Source organism: Crocuta crocuta, unplaced genomic scaffold, assembly GCF_008692635.1.
Source record: "Crocuta crocuta isolate KB4526 unplaced genomic scaffold, BGI_CrCroc_1.0 scaffold299, whole genome shotgun sequence".
NCBI classification, from domain to species: Eukaryota; Metazoa; Chordata; class Mammalia; order Carnivora; family Hyaenidae; genus Crocuta; species Crocuta crocuta.
The window spans coordinates 12,616,771-12,634,123 of NW_027532747.1; the positions used below are offsets into that span (position 1 = coordinate 12,616,771).

The 17,353-nt window shown below is 39.9% G+C and overlaps 1 protein-coding gene across 1 annotated transcript in view; it reads right to left on the reverse strand.

The window, feature by feature from the left end:
• The window catches only part of TTC8 (tetratricopeptide repeat domain 8), a 39,225-nt gene that overhangs the window by 7,434 nt on the left and 14,438 nt on the right, over window positions 1-17,353 (reverse strand). Inside the window, exons 6-9 of the mRNA XM_077780879.1 lie at window positions 16,962-17,047; window positions 12,523-12,610; window positions 9,587-9,697; window positions 1,262-1,401 (exon numbers count right to left, since the gene is read on the reverse strand). Of these exons, the coding sequence (XP_077637005.1) occupies window positions 1,262-1,401; window positions 9,587-9,697; window positions 12,523-12,610; window positions 16,962-17,047 (425 nt within the window). The remainder of the gene's footprint in view (window positions 1-1,261; window positions 1,402-9,586; window positions 9,698-12,522; window positions 12,611-16,961; window positions 17,048-17,353) is intronic.

The window sequence follows — 17,353 nt, forward strand, 5'->3', positions numbered from 1 at the left end:
AACCAAAATATGAAAGAGTCACCTAAAGCAAAACCCACAGCATTTTGCTTCATAAAGGTCTGGTGACCATCAGTAAACTCCTAATACCTTCTCATCTAATTTGAGGGCTGTGTTTAGGATATACCTCAAGTTTTCAGCTGAACTGAATTTTGGTTTTGGTTATCTGTACTTGGTGGTTTAGTGATGTCTAGGGGCCTTCTGATGAGCTTCCATCGAGGAAGACAAGACCATCAGTGGATCCCTGCATTATCCACTAAGCTTCCATGCTAGGGCTCAAAAAACCCATTTGCTTCTATGCATCATTAATCCCAAAGGACAATGGACAATGGAGTTCAAATAAGCCAAGGAAAATCCACCCCAGATGCCCTGAGGAACCCATGACCCATTTGGGGGACGGGGGAATAGAGTCAGCTGCATGTGCCTAAGGCAGCATTCATTTTATCATATTTTAGGCTTCTAACATATTTGTAAAGAACTCTTGTCAGCTGCCAGTTATCTCCTGGTATTACCTAGGGGTGGAAGAGAAAATCAAGATTTAAAAATAAATCTCAGAAACCATCTGTAGGATGAAATAAGGATGTGCTCAAAAGGGAACCAGAGATAAGAACATATTTAGACTTTGAAAAATTATTTGGACAAGAGTTGACACTATGTCACAGAAGAGGGGACCTGTTTCAGGTCCTCGTCAGAGCTCAGAAGCTGGCATCCACTGCTCTTTGCAAACCTCGTCACTATTTCAGCTTCCAGGTCTTTATATTGTATGTGGTGGGGTTAATGGAAGCAGTGTATGGTTGATGCATACAATGACATGGTGTTAAAAACTCAATTATCGGGGCGCCTGGGTGGCTTAGTCGGTTAAGCGTCCGACTTTCGCTTAGGTCGTGATCTCGCGGTTCGTGGGTTCGAGCCCCACGTCGGGCTCTGTGCTGACTGCCAGCTCAGAGCCTGGAGCCTGTTTCAGTCTGTGACTCCCTCTCTGACCCTCCCCTGCTCACGCTGTCTCTCTCTTTCTCTCCTAGAAATAAATAAAACATTTTAAAAAAAACCCTCAATTATCTGGGTAGGTTTCTGCAACATACCAAATATCTGTGCATGTTCAAATTATTAGATATCACCTTAATGCTCATAAAATAGCTGGGTGCTTGAACTTTTAGTCTCCTGTAGACATGGCCTATGTGCTGTCTGTCTAGATTTTCATTCCAATATGGTTTCACCAGTATTTCACAGGAAAGGAGTTCTACAAAGAGACTGTAAAGCACACCTGTAAAACCGGAGAGCTATTTCTGGTTGATCAGAATAAAAGTGGTTGCTTCCAATGCATGCAATGGCTTCCACATGAGTATTGTCCTGTTTCAAAACTTCTTTGTAGTATTCAGCTGCTGATGAAATATTGTTCATTTCCTATTTTCCATCAAAACAGAAGAGTGATAGTTTATTGCTGAGAAGAGATATTTTTTTTCTGGCTGATTTATGTTACTGATTCAACAAATATTGAGAGCCTCCTATGTGCCAGACTCTGCTCCAAGCTCTGAGGACACAGTAGGAACAAAAAGATATAAAGTTGCTATCCTCAAGGTTACAGCGAGTAGGAAGACGAGCAAATAAGAATAGGGCACGGAGGAGGGCACTTGTGGGGATGGGCACTGGGTGTTATATGGAAACCAACTTGACGATAAACTATTAAAAAAAAAAAAGAATAGGTAATATAATGTCAGGCAGGTCTAACTGATGTAGAGAGAGAGGAAAGGAAGGATGGAACCAAGAAACAACAGGATTGTATTTAAATTTTTAAAGAACAATTAGGTGGCTACACACAGGAGACACCAAAGTGGACAAGAATGGTAGCCGGAAGACCGCGAGTCCCCCTGATAATTATAAATCAGTGCATTTAATGTTACTACCGTCTTAGCTCTCAAATTCACCTTCAAGGCCAATCCAGGCTCCACAGCCCTCATGGAGATAACCCTAATGCCCTCACTTCACAGAAGTCTTTCTGCCTCTCAATTTATAAGACACATAATGTGAGAACCTCTCAGTCGTTCTTATCAGACGAGGACTTCTATTTTTGTTAGATTTTAGTCATAACATATTTTATTGGGAGAAGCACCACACAGTGCTTTCTTATTGGACAGAATTTTTTTAATAGTTTATTGTCAAGTTGGTTTCCATATAACATCCAGTGCTCATCCCCACAAGTGCCCTCCTCCGTGCCCATCACCCTCCTCCCCCCCACCCCCATCAGTCCTCAGTTTGTTCTAAGCATTCAAGAGTCTCTCATGGTTTGGGGTGCCTGGGTGGCTCAGTCGGTTAGGTGACTGACTTCACCTCAGGTCATGATCTCACAGTTTGAGGGTTCGAGCCCCGCGTCGGCCTCTGTGCTGACAGGTCAGAGCCTGGAGCCTGCTTCAGATTCTGTGTCTCCTTCATGCTTTGCCCCTCCCCTGCTCATGCTCAAGCTCTGTCTCTCAAAAAATGAATAAAACATTAAAAATACACATATTTTTTTTAAAAAGTCTCTCATGGTTTGCCTCCCTCCCTCTCCCCAACTATTTCCNGACAGAATTTTTTTAACCTCCATGGACTTCAATGTGGTTTTTTCATTTCAGGACTTTATTGTTTTTAGAGCAGTTTCAGGTTCACAGCACAATGGAGGCGACAGTACAGAGATAAATGCATTTTGTTATTCGATATAAAAAAAATGACATCTATTAATATTATCACCAATCTCCTCAATATTTAGCAATACGAAACCAGTTTTGACCTCATGGACCCTCTGACAGAGTCTCAGGGACCCCTGGGGATCCCTGGACCACACTTTCAGAAATGTTCATATTCAAATATTTGGGGCCTTTCCTCCCACTCTTACTCATTCCCAGAAGGCAAACCCAGTGTGCTTGTCTCAGCCCCTTCTAGAACCTCTTCGGGAGCCAGCCTGCCTTCCACATGCCCCCCTCTCTGCGCTGCCAGGTGGAGCAGGCTCTTCTGGGGACAGAAGGTCTGCACGTTGCACAGTCCTGTCTGGGACGGGTGGATTAGGCATTCTAACTCAGAGGCAGAACTCTATCACATCCTTTCGGTCACAAATCTAAAGCCACATGCTCCAATTCTGCTTCTATGAGTAATAAAGTTAATGGTTTATCTTCTATTTTTCTGAATCTTGTATCTGTCTCTCAGCTGGTTCTCTACTTGGGAGTGATGAAGGCGGTGATGTTGATTAGTTCCATAAAACCCCAATAAGATATTTGTTGAGTTGATCTAAACTCATCCTGGATGTGTATCTGTTCCCATACTTTATATTTGAAATTCTTATCCAAAGTCCTGCCAGGATTTCGTTTCTCAAGAGAAGAGCCTTTTTCATTCCTTGTTTGTGGCTAAAAACTATTTTTTTTTCAAAACACAAGGCTGTTAATACATTCTTTAGTTGTGCGTTCATTCTCTCCTGAATTTTACATTGCTTTTATGTGCAACAATTCCAAATATCCTTTACTATTTTAGGGATATAAGAACCCACTGAAAAGCATGAATAATAAAGGCTTTCATTAGAGGTGTATTTTCTTTTTGGTAAAACAAAAGCCTTGTAAAACTTGAACAGATGAGCACCTCACTCCCCTCTAGTCCCCGCCCCCTCCCCATACACCAAACCTCCCCTCCTATAGACTGGAGGTTTGTGTCCCTCCTAAATTCGTACTGGAGCCCTAATCTCCAAGGTGATAGTATTTGGAATGGAGTCTTTGGGAGGTAATAGGTCATGAGGCTGAAGCTCTTAAAGAAGAGACAGCAGAGAGATGATCTCTCTCCCCACCATGTAAGGATGTAGAAAGAAGGAGTCTGTCTACAGAACAGGAAAAGAGCCCTCCCCAGGGAATGAATTGGCCAGCACCTTGATCTTAGACTTCCCATCCTCCAGAACTGTGATAAATAAAGTTATGTTCTTTAAGCCACCCAGTTTATGGTATTTTGTTACAGCAGACTGAGCCAACTAAGATGCTGTCCTTCCAAAGAATAATCTCCACACCTAGGCAGTAACCTGACCACTGAACCTAATGGCCCCATGAGACATGAGGCCCCATGAACATGGCTTTTCTGGTTTCTGGGGCAACAACATCCCACAGAGCAAGGTTTCAGTGTTACAGCTGCCAAAGTTGGTGTATTAATCCGCTCGGGCTGCTATGACAAAGTACCATAGAGCAAGTGGCTTAGTCAACAGAAATTTATTTTCCCACAGTTTTGAAGGCTGTAAATCCAAGATCAAGATGCCAGTATGGTGGGAATCTAGTGAGGACTCTCTTACTGGCTTATAGAGGATCACCTTCTCTCTGGTCCTCGTATGGCAGAGAGAGGAAGGGAAACAGAAGTAGCAGCAGCACCTCTGGTGTCTATTCATTTAAGGGCATTAATCCCACCATCAGGCCCCCACCCTCACAACCACCTCTAAACTGAATTACCTGGAAGGCCTCATCTCTACCATCACACTGGGGGTTAGGGCTTCAACATATTAATTTGGAAGGTACACAATTCAGCCCAATGCAAAAAGACTCCAGCCTGAATGGATAATTGTTTCAAGGCTTTCAGTCCTATAAAATTATTTGGGAACATTTGTACACTTGATTTTTGGGCATATAATTTATGTAATCTTGAGGAATTTTAGACTGAAACTAAGTTTTTTGGCAATCTCATATGTAGTTCTTCAAATGTGTTATTGTAAAATATGGGCGTATGCTAGACAAATGTAAACATGGCAAAAAGTTATAAAAGTCTCCTCCCTAAATCCAGTTGCAGAGGTTCTGTGAATAGTTTCTTGAGTATTTTTCAAGAAATCCTGTTCGTATATGTGCACACATACATGTATGCATCTTTAAACCATACACAAAATCATTGTACGCATTCTGATATATGGTTCATTGTTTTCATTCAGTATCTTGACTCCTTTCGTATCGATACAAAGGGTTATACCCTATTACTTTTTCATTTCTGCATAGTTTTCCACCAAGACATAGATCACAATTTATTTAACTAGCTCCTTTTTGATGAAGTATTGGTTTGTTTCCATTTTTTTTTGCCAAAAAAACCCACTATAAAACCATCCTTGTTCATATCTTTCTGAACTTGTATGAAAACCCTTAAGGAAAATTCCTACAAGGAAATCTCCTCAGTAATCATGAACTGCCTCCAAATGGGTTGTGACAATATACACTCTAGCATCAGTGTTCATATGTGGGGTTCGTTCCTCAACAGCCTTGACAACCCTACAGGCCACGGAATCTTTGTCAACTTGATTGAGGGGAAAAAAGGAATCTCGTTATTGTTTTAGCTTTTATTTCTTCAATTAGGACGGAGATGAGGCATTTAACATACCACATATTTGTATTTTTTTTCCTGTGATCTGCTGATTCATGTCCTCTGCCTGTTTTCCTATCCTATCGTTTGTCCTTTTACTACTGGCTTGTGTTATGTGGGGCTTGGGTGGGAGCCTCCTGGAGACAAGAATGCTGGGGGCAGAGATGTGGCTCTGAGGGATCTCTGGGGATCCCTGAGCACTGACTCAGCTTGCTCCTTTCAGGTTAGACCAGTCTGCTGATGTGACTTAAGTTCAAAACCAGAAAGGCCCAGTGTTTATAAATATTTCCTTCGGAGGAAAAGAAGAGATGGTTTAAGTTCTTCCAGATGGGTGTTACCAAGCCCTAGATATGAAAGGCTTCTTACTGGGCCTTGGTAACAAGGAATAAGAGGAATTGGCTGTTGTCTCATCTCTAGCGTGACTTTATTTGCATGGAGAGCATCAGCAGCCACTGTATACGCAAGTAAGAGAATAAGGGCCTGTGCAACAGCCACACCACGATTCTGACCCACAGCTGCTCTGAGGAAATAACTCCTTTTCTTTTTTTTTTTTTTTTTAATATTTTTATTTATTTCTAGGAGAGAGAGAGAGAGAGAGAGACAGCGTGAGCAGGGGAGGGTCAGAGAGAGAGGGAGTCACAGACTGAAACAGAATCCAGGCTCCGAGCTGGCAGTCAGCACAGAGCCCGACGCGGGGCTCGAACCCACGAACCGCGAGATCATGACCTGAGCGAAAGTCGGACGCTTAACCGACTAAGCCACCCGGGCGCCCCAAAAATAACTCCTTTTCATAGGGGCTTACAATCCTGACTAACTGAGAACTTGTAAGTGTGTATGCAGGCACATTTCTCTGTGTATATATGCACATGTGCACACGTGCATGTGTCTAATTCTCTTACCAATCTGACACCACCTGAAATTCAGCAATTTTTAAGCAACATATAGACTGAGGAAACTTAAAAGTAGCCTTTTGTCTGTCTCAGGTATGGCAAATATTTTCCCTGTTGGATATTTTTACACTTTTTTTGTTGGGTTGGATTTTTTGTTTTGTTTTGTTTTTATAGAATATTTAACTGTATAGAAAATGTATTTATACAGAAAATTTGACTTTTATGTTCTCAACTTTATTAATTTTTTCTCTTATGGCATTCAACTTTCTATCATGCTTAAAAAGGTATTCCCATTCCAAGTTTACACAACTAATTCATCTGTGTCTTTTTTTCCTCTGGAATTTTCATGATTTTATTTTATTTATTTTAAGTTTATTTTGAGAAAGAGAGAGAGCATGAGTGAGGGAGAGGCAGAGAGAGAGAGGGAGAGAGAGAGAAAGAGAGAATATCCCAAGCAGGCTCTACACCATCAGCATAGGGTCCGATGCAGGGATCACAAACTGTTGAGATCATTACCTGAGCCGAAATCAAGAGGTGGACTCTCAATCGACTGATCGGATCAGGTGTCCCTGGAACTTTGAGTCATCTGGCACTAATAGATTCTTGTAGTGTAAGAAATCATTATTCATCCAGCTCTATTTTTTCAATAACCCAATAATCCTATTGATTTAACAGGCAGTCTTCTTAGTATTATAAATTTTCTTATGTATGAACATACCTGGACTCTATTTTGCTCCTTTACTCTATTCCTGCATCAGAATTGTTTAAATTACAGTAACTCTAGAATAAATTTTGTTAATGTAGATTTAAAAATTTTTTTTAACATTTACTCATTTTTGAGAGATGGAGGGCAGAAGGGCAGAGAGAGAGGGAGACACAGAATACAAAGCAGTAACATTGGTATTTAAGTAATGTTTATCGTGGTTGTTTTGGAACTAATTTATAAAATACTAACTATAATTCGATTTCAGTTATTTAAAATAAAATTGCTAATAACTAAGCAATGTATAACTTCCATTATACATCAGAAGCACCCAGTGAGCTCAAACATACAAATGTCTGAGTCCCCTCTTCTGGGGCATCTGATTCAGTAGGCAGAAGGTAGGCCGCCCTGCTCAAGCTCTCCTACAGTCAGTTTTTATACACAGTAAACTTCAAGAATCACTAGAACAATATTTTCTAGGAAAATGTGTCTCATTTCAAATATCTTTAACAAAGAACAGTTCAAAGAGAGACCTTCCTTTTAAATGGATAAACAGAATTCCTTGAGAATTAAAACCAGGACCAAATAAATTTAGCAAGAATACATAATTTTAAACAAGTTTCTATCCAAAATAAGCAATGAACAATAAACACGTTTGCTTTAAAATAGGAAGCACTGGAAAGATACATGATCAAAATCAGAGAGATAAAAAGAACATAATGGAAGAGGATCCCTCCAGAGAAAAGCTTGGTGTACATATAAAAATCCCTAAGGTATATGTAATGTAGGCTGCAGTGCTAATGAACAAACTGTACTAATTAACTCTAAACGTATAGTCATATAAAGAGAAAAAGAATACAATGGAAATCTGTCTTTGTATGGTAAACTTTGGCATCAGGGAAATTAACTGTTAGATTCAAGGGGAAATACTGCATCTGACTATTTAAGTGTGCATTTAGTCCCTGATCATGCTTTCTGCGGATGACAGATTGTCCCCACAACTTGAATGCTTGCATCTCCACTTCAAGTGCCAACTCCAATTCCACTTTCCTCCCCAAACCTTCCTTCCCCTGTACACTCAGGAAAGGATATGGCTCTCTATCTCCTGGCCGGACCCAGAGCAGGAAAGGATGAAGGGAGCTAATTAAAGGGTCTACTCCCTGTCCCAGCCATAGCAACAGTGACTATAACAGAGGCTGGGAAGGAATTCTTTCAACCAGCAACCACATGTCAAAGATTCCATAGTATGACTAGCTCTTTCTGCCAGCACCTCCTGCCTAAGAAGAAGGGCAGAAGGACTGAAATGTGCAGAAGGCAGAGCTTAAAGGTCAGAGAGCTCCGACTGTACTGAGGCAGTCACTACTATGCATGAATACCACTGCTCTCAAAAACTGATTCTATTTTATTTCTTCAGCTTCTTGGTCAAAAGTTTGTTCATGTTCAACTTAGGGCCACACACGTAAAGATACAGAGATACTAATACAGTATTTTATTTTTATTGAATCACCAAAGACTTCTACTTATGTGTTTATCAAAATTTTATCTCATAAAGGGAAACAATATTTCTAGACAATTTAAAAATAAAATTTGTGGGATGCCTGGGTGACAAGTGTCCAACTTTGGTTCAGTTCAAAGTTTGTGAGCATCAGACTGCACTGAGAGCTCGGAGCCTGGAACTTGCTTCGGATTCTGTGTCTCCCTCTCTCTCTCTGCCCCTCCCTCACTCATGTTCTGTCTCAGTCTCTCAAAGTAAACATTGAAAAAAAATTTTTTTAATAAAAGTTTTCATTTTTTTAAAATGTTTATTTTCAAAGAGAGAGTGTGGGGGAGGGTCAGAGAGAGGGGAGCCAGAGAGTCCCAAGCAGTCTCTGTGGTGTCAGCTCAGAGCCTGACGTGGGGCTTGATCTCAAGCCCAACCACCCCCATCATTCATATATTCAATGAAATTCCAATCAGTATGCCTGCAGGAATTATTTTGATTGTTAGTGGTTCTCGAGAAGTCAATCCTAAAATCAATATGGAAGAACAAAGGGTCAAAAATAACCAGCTGCGAAAAAGAACAGGTGGTAGAATTTGTCCAACTTGATAGAGAACTATTGTAAAGCTATAGTAATTAAGCAGCAGGAAGGATATCTCAATGGGGCTTTCCATGGAATCTGACAACATTACTCCAAAATTTCTAAGAATAAGCAAAAGTCCAAAATGGATAAAACATTCCTGATAAAGATGAACACAGAGCTGTGCCAAAGGGTATTTGAGGCTGTAATACATAAGGTGGTATAATATTGGTACAACGATAAACAGACCAACAGAATAGAATAGACAGCCCCCAAAACAGATCTACTATGTATAGAAAAAAAGTTGATAATCTGACATTGCAGACTTTGGAGATGGATCAAAAGATGTGCTGGATGAAAGCTATCAATAGGGGGAAACTCATTTATATAGTCTTCTGTATGTTTCAAATACTTCACAATAAAAACTTAGTTTGACTAAATACATACACTAAAACTCTCTGACTCTGTTAGAAAACCACAGGCCAATAATCATAATTTTATAAATTGTTCTCCTTTCTAGGACCCTAAGGGTCTATGAGCTTCTTAAGTAGCATATAACTTCAACTGTACATCAACTTTTTGAATAATATAAGCCTTACCTCATAGATCCTGGCAATTCCACAAAGTAGGGTTACTTCTCCTGGAAACTTATCTAAGCCTTGTTTGAAAAGATTTAAAGCTGTCACTGGCTGATCCAACGAGACGTAAACCTAAAACCAAGATACATTTCAGTAAGAGTACTGGCACTTAAAATAACAGTATTTGTTATGACAAGTTTATAATTACTGCTTAGTGACAAATTATCTCCTAGATGTTATGGTGAGAAGTTAATTTCCAATAGTGATGTTATAGGTTTACCTTCACATGTCATATCTGAAGCATTCATTCATTTATTCCTTCAACAAAGGCTCACTGGGGGCTTGCTATTGCCACAGAGACTGAGCAGTAACTCAACAAGAAAGGAACCAGGGAAAATCTGTTTAGAACAGAACACATATGACTACATCTATAAGCGTGCACTAAGGAACCAAATTTGAGACTGAAGTTGAAGATGACAAAAGAGGAAGATCCCAAGGAACAACAAGGTCTGCAAGAGCATGGCAGTGGAGAGTCTGTGGAGAAGCTGGTTTTCAAGCAGGGCCTCCAGAAATAGAAGAGGAACAGGCTTGTGAGGAATGGGGTCAGGGAACTGAGTAAGTCAGTACTTGATGGCTTCCACTTAATTAGCAATTAGAGCATTACCATGGATAGACCGCACACTTTGTAGAAATTTCTGAAATACAGAATTATAGTTTTAGGGATGGAAACATAAGATTATGACATTTTTTCTTCATGATCTTGGATCCTTTATTTCTTTCCAATAGACTGTGCTTTGAAGGTTTAAACAGATACAGAGGAAAACTATTTATAGTGTCTAATGCTAAAGTATGAGATTAAAAGGAGAGGGTATGGATGAAAATTTTTCAATATTTACTTTATACATGACTGAACTGCTTTTCTTTTTATTAATATTATTATTTATTTCTGAGAGAGAGAGAAAAAGAGAGCGAGAGCAGGGGAGGGTCAGAGAGAGAAGGAGATACAGAATCTGAAACAGGCTCCAGGCTCTGAGCTGGCTGTCAGCACAGAGCCCGACGTGGGGCCTGAACCCACGAACCGTGAGATCATGACCTAAGCCCAAGTCAGATGCTTAACCGACTGAGCCACCCAGGCACCCCTGCTTTTCTAAATAAAATAAATAATTTAACATACTAATAGGAAATATTTAATAATTTTTGAGAAATTAATCTAATATTTGCTTGCAGAAATAATATTGTTCCTAAATCAGATTGATGTCTATTACATAGCAATTACTCTTTCATATATTAAAGAAAATAAATAAATTTTACTTTTATACAGTCTTATAGGCAACAATAGATTTAAGCAAATCAACTGATGGAAAAATATGTCAAACCACGTACTTGACAATACTTAAAATAAAAAGCATACTTTTTAAACCCCTGGCATGGGCATGTCATTATCAGTTAAGAAGATGACAAATAGTGTTACCCTAGTTTTCATTTCAAGATGTCAGAAAAGTTTAAAACTCTACTGTGATGCTTAGAAACTTTCTTAAGAATTTTAAGATGTAATGTACAGAAGGTGGACTTAGTTTCAATCATCTATGAAAACTACAGTAAATACATCAAGGTTATTTGGCACCATAAGTTTATATGGTGTAACTTTCATTGTTTCTTTTTAGTATGCAAATTCTTAAAATCGTATTTAGGAAGTTGTAGCTCTTCCTTTTGTATCTCTTCAATTTTTCAATCTCCTTTGCCACACTTTTTAATTTTAAAGGGTTTTTTGTTTTGTTTTGTTTTTGAGAAAGAGAGGAAGTGAGCAAAGAAGGGGCAGGGGGTGGGGGGAGCAGGCCCAGAGGATCTAAAGCAGGCTCTGCGCTGACAGCAGAGAGACAGATGCAGGGCTTGAACCCATGAACTGTGAGATCATGACCTGAACTGAAGGCAGACGCTTCACCAACTGAGACACCCAGGAGCCCTGGCACTTTTTAATTGAAAAGAAATTCTTCAAGGGGCCCCTGGGTGGCTCAGTAGGTGAAGCGTCCAACCTCAGCTCAGGTCATGATCTCACGGTTCGTGGCTTCGAGCCCTGCGTCGGGCTCTGTGCTGACAGCTCAGAGCCTGGAGCCTGCTTCAGATTCTGTGTCTCCCTCTCTCTCTGACCCTCCCCTTCTCACGCTCTCTCTCTCTCTCTCAGAAATAAATAAAACATTAAAAAAACATTCTTCAAGACCCAGCAAGATGATGTCCTCACTGTCACTTCATCAAATGTTTCAAGCAGCCCTGCTGAGGAGCCAAGAAGTAACTTTTCTCCCAGGACTGAAACTTCTAAGTGGCCCTTCACCACTGCTGTGGCTGGTGGCAGTGAGTAGGAAGACCTGCGTTTCAGTGCTGGCTCTAAACAGCCAAATGACCCTGAGAAGCCTACTGGAGCCTCTTTAAGTCTCTGGGGCCATAAGAGTACAAGGGAAGTGTTAAAACCTACCTTGAGGGGTTGCTGTGAGGCTGACATTAAACTGTGTGTGGAACAGACCTGATATAATACCTTGTACTGAACAGGGGTTCAGTAATGGGGAAATCTTGGTTATTATGGCTGAGCCAAGAAACGAAAGACCTACGTAAAAACAGTCCCCATTGTCTACCGTGTGCTGAGGTGGGAGTCCAGCAGTTTGTAGGGACGAGGGCCTCTCGAGGGCCTGTCACCCATGAGGGTGGTAACAAGCCTGTGGCAATTTCTTCTGCTCTGACGGGCAATCTTTCAAAGGGGTTTTCTTATTTTTCATGGCAATCCATTTCTCCTGAGACCGTTACCCTCCATATGGTCTCACTTTTCCACTTGCAATAAAGAAAAATATGAGCACATTCAGTTGCCAAATATTCCTGAAGAAACTGGCAACTCTCCGTGTATACTGGCCAGAATTTGAACACTTTTTTTGAGAAGACAGATTTCACTCCAGTTTAAGAATACTCACTTTTGCCAAGTAGAGGAATGTATCTACCATTTCCTGCTGCTTCAGGGCTGATTTAAACTGTTTTTCTGCTTCGCGATACATTCCTAACCTAAGAACAGCCATTTAAAGAATTAGACATTCAACTTAAAAATAAATACTACAGTACTTATTCACACATTGAGCATATGAATAGAGATAAATTACATTTCTATCTCTAAGAGTAAGCGTGTACTAAAGAAGGTAATGTCATACACACATAAATTAATATTGCATTATGTTTGTATAGCTGAGCAAGAAGTTGCTATTTCCCATACTCTCTGTGTGCCCCTCAACTGGTGTGTAAAAAGTCTGCCTGGACAGCAGAGCCAACAGCTGCCGGAGAGCAAGGTCACACCAGTTTACCTCCCAAAGAGCTTATAATCAGTTGGACATATGGCAAGTGACCTGAATAAATGCTTAGGGTCCCCATTTTATTGGAAGAACTTGATGGCATTCAATGAAAATATTGCCTGCTCTGGGACAAAGGCCCATTTTTAAAGCCATTCTTAAACAGTTTTGATGTAAGTAGTCATTGCTACTTGAGGGAAACAGCTATATACCATTTTATGATTCTAGAAACACTTTCTTTTCCTTTTTTATCTTCGTATCCAATACAGATTGTCCTAGTCTACAAATCTGAGATCTGATCCTTGCCTCATTGTACCTGTCCTGATATCAGCCCAGGGAACATTCTATTACCACTAAATCAATCATCGAAGCACACTTGAACCTCTTCTAGATCTGTCAGAGTTTCTCTTTTTGTAAAAAAAAATTTTTTTTAATGTTTGTTTATTTTTGAGAGAGAGACAGAGTGTGAGCAGAGGAGGGGCATAGAAAGAGGGAGACATAGAATCTGAAGCAGGCTCCAGGCTCTGAGTTTGTTGGATTTTCTCTTAACTACTCATCCCTAGCCAGCCAAGAGCTACTTGGGCACCTTATGATGCTTTTACTTTGTGACAATACACAGTATGTTCCCTCATGCTACTTCCATTCAGAGTGAATGAAACAGCTATTTCTTAACAGCTGTTGGAAGATGTAGGCTTAATGGGGTTAAAAGCGACCCCCCCAAAACACTACCCTAAAGTTAGAGAGAATGTGTGAAATGGCAGAAGGCCCCATCTCTTCAAAGCTCCTATAACTTTTACAGAAGTATTCATAAAATGTTACCAAAGAACTCTAAAGTTCTGAAAAACAGTATAGCTCTATACAAAGCTTCAACAGAACATTCAAGTCTTAAGCATATGGCTAAAGTTCAGCCACTGAATTTGGTGAACACTTAATTATCCATGAGAATCTGGATATTTTTATCTAATATGATGTCTCTTCCCAAAATGACTTAAGAGGGATTATAATGTAATCCTATAAATATGTACAAAATAAGAATGAGAAAACAGAAACAGATTTTTTTCAAACAATGGGGTAGAAAGATAAACAAAAAAACAAAAAAACAATCAGAGGCATTTAACTACCCTGGAAATCGAAGAACAGAAGAATGGGTCATATATATTTTTTTATTACCTCATCCTCAAGAGATAACTTCTAGTACTATCAAAAAGGAATAACCACATGGGTTCTTATGCAAAGGAAATTAAGTGGGCCATGTATAAAGTCTAGGAATAATGAAAATATCAGTCAAGTTCAGGAACACTGGCCAATATCAAAGTCTAGAGATAACCTCACCAAATGCCAAGTTTTTCTCTCCAATTTAATTCAATAAGTATTGTCAAGTACCAACTGCATGCACAGTTCATAACACAAAAATGAAGATCACAACAATGTCCTAAAGGCACCAGTAAGAATGAAACAAAACATGTTCACAAATAAATGGAATCATATTATGGCCAATAAGAGGAAACAAAGTGCTTTGAGAGCACAGAGGAGGAGTGAGCCAAGACAGTTTTAGGAAGGAAGAGACAGGCAAGATTTTGAAGGCTAGATAGGGTGGGGTGGGGGTAGGGGAACATCTCCACTAGAAGCAAACTGTCTTCACAGACACACACAGAACACAGTGCACAGCGTGGTGCGGGAACGCTGAGTTGTCTGGTTCAGCTGGAAGTGAGGACACGATAAGTAACGTGAGAAGAGAAAGAGGGGCAAGCGTGTGGGCTGGGGCAAGATCAGGCCTACCATGTTTAAAATCCAGATTTCATCCTACAGGTAGTGGAGATTAACCAAAGGCTCCAACAAGAGCTGTTTTTTTCCCACAACACTGTTCTGACGGTAGTATATAAGAAGGGCTAATGGAGCAGGAAAATGGGGGCAGAGAACCCAGATAAGAAGCCAATGGAACAATTCAAACAAAACGAAAAGCCAGAATTCAGGCACTGGTATGAGAATGGGTGGTAAGGGAACAACTGTGAGAGCTACCTGTAGACAAAGAACTGGCATAATTTACTGATCAGAGCAAAATTTGGGGCTATATCCTCTGGTAATCCACCCTTGACCTCTCCGGTCCAAATTGGGAGCTCTTTCTCTGGGCTTGCTTCTATCATGGTGGGAGCCAGGCTTATAATTATTTACTGTCCTCTCTCCCCTATTTGACTGTAAATCACTTATTATTCTATTTATTTTTGAGAGAGAGAGCGAGTGTGCATGGGGGAGAGGCAGAGAGAGAGAAAGAGACACAGAATCCAAAGCAGGCTCCAGGCTCTGAGCTGTCAGAACATAGCCTGATATAGGGCTCAAACCCACAGATCACAAGATCATGCCCTGAGCCGAAGTCAGATGCTCAACTGACTGAGGCACCCACGTGCTGCAACTGTAAACCATTTAAAGGAAAGACTGTCTGATAAATATTGGTAACCCTTGTGCCCAGCAGGGTAGTACCTCATTAAATAGCTTAGTGATGAGTGAATGTGGGAGTGCTGAGAACACACTAAAGATGAAAGGCTATTACGGGACAGAGAGGAACACTGACTAATACAACAAGGTGCACTCATTTAAATGTCATATTACGTGGATGGCAGAAGGAGTCCACCTTGTGCTTTTCTTTAATTATTAAAGATTTCTTAAGCTTTTGTTTAGAAGCTCAAGATTTCAAGCTTGCCTTCAGAAATTATACTCATAAAAATTTAATGGTATAATGCTATGAAATTACCTTTTAGTAGAAAATACTTCCTCGGTCTAACAGCAGAAAAAACACTTAAGTTCTACGTAAAACATCTAAGTGGAAAGTAGTCTTAATTTCAACTAAAAAATAAGAACCATCCTTTTTATTCCATTTATATATTTCCTTTTCCTCACAGTGTTGGAATGGTAAGTTCATCTGAAGGATGCTCAGAGTAACCAGTCTACCTGATTTTGAATAATCAAAGACATATTTATCTTTATAAAATACAACTTTATAAAATACAACTGCCCGTTTGTCTCTATTTTTCAAATGCTCCAAATGTACTTCAATTCTAGGCAATAAGTTTTAGATCCTTTACTAGTTGCTGTGTAGTATTCATAAAATTAATTACAACTTTTTGGACCTCTCAGTTAATTTGCTTAAAAATGTGTTTAAACATTAAGTGAATTAATGTAAGAATATTCAGATCCTAGAGAAACACCATGGAATTGTGCAAATAGTAAGAGAACTATTTGCCTCAGAAAACTGAGCTCTAATTCTTGTCCTGCCACTTACCAGCTGTGTGAATGTGGACAAGTCACTTTTATCTGTCTGAGGCTCAATTTTTCCCATCTGGACAAAGGGCTAATAATTGCAACTACCTCCGGGTGTTGTGAGATTTAAATAAGATAAAGTAACAAATGGACAAACTACCTCTCAACTGTAAAGCATGTTACAGATGTGAGGCATCGGGAAATAAAAAGATTTGAGAGCAAGAGGAGAAGAATGGGAATTAACAGCCTTAGCGCTAAGAGGTCCATTACTAACTGGTCTCTTACTAACTAGTTCCTGATGCAAATAACAGGCTCTCTCTGGCCTCAGTATCCTCAGCTGAAAAGGGCTATTGTAGCTGATGGTTTCAAAGTTTCCCTGGCCCGGCACTACAATTTTACTATTCTAAATTTTTTTTAATGTTTATTTACTTCTGAGAGAGAGAGAGAGAGACCAAGTGCAAGCAGAGGAAGGGCAGAGAGAGAGGGAGACACAGAATCTGAAGCAGGTTCCGAACTCTGAGTTGTCAGCATAGAGCCCGACACAGGGCTCAAACCCACGAGCCATGAGATCATGGCCTGAGCTGAAGTTGGATGCTTAACCAACTAACCGACCCTGGCACCCCTACAATTTTATTATTTTAAAGGTATCAGTTCTTAGTGTTACCATGTGATTGTTCAGGAAGTGCTTTCTCAAGTAACTCAAAGACCCAGTTTCTTATTTCTTCCTCAGGAAATCTACCCAGAAAAAGAATGATCAGAGTTGAGACTCTGAAATATGTCACCATGTCTTAGCACTTCACAAATCATCCAAATTTTACCTGTAGTAACACTTTCCAATCTGTACTTTCCACCACCAGTCCTTGTACTGAGAGTACTCTGTGGAGAGGGCAGCCAAGTCCAAAGCCTTTGAAAACAATTCATTTTAGATTAGGATTTTCTTTTCCAACAATAAACAGAAACAATAAATAATGAAATGAACTGTATAATTAGCATCAATCAGAACATGCATTAGAAATCAGACAGAAACTCAAGTTGCTCATGTTTCCAGATGGCTCTACCAATTTTCCCTAAATAATCAGTTCCAGGCCAGAGGGCTGACAGCAGACGAACAGTAAAAACTGATGAAAGAAAAGCAGATGTACAATATGTTAGAATACCATGCTAACATACAAGTCTCAAAATGGATATTTAAAAATCCTCCAAGTTGTAC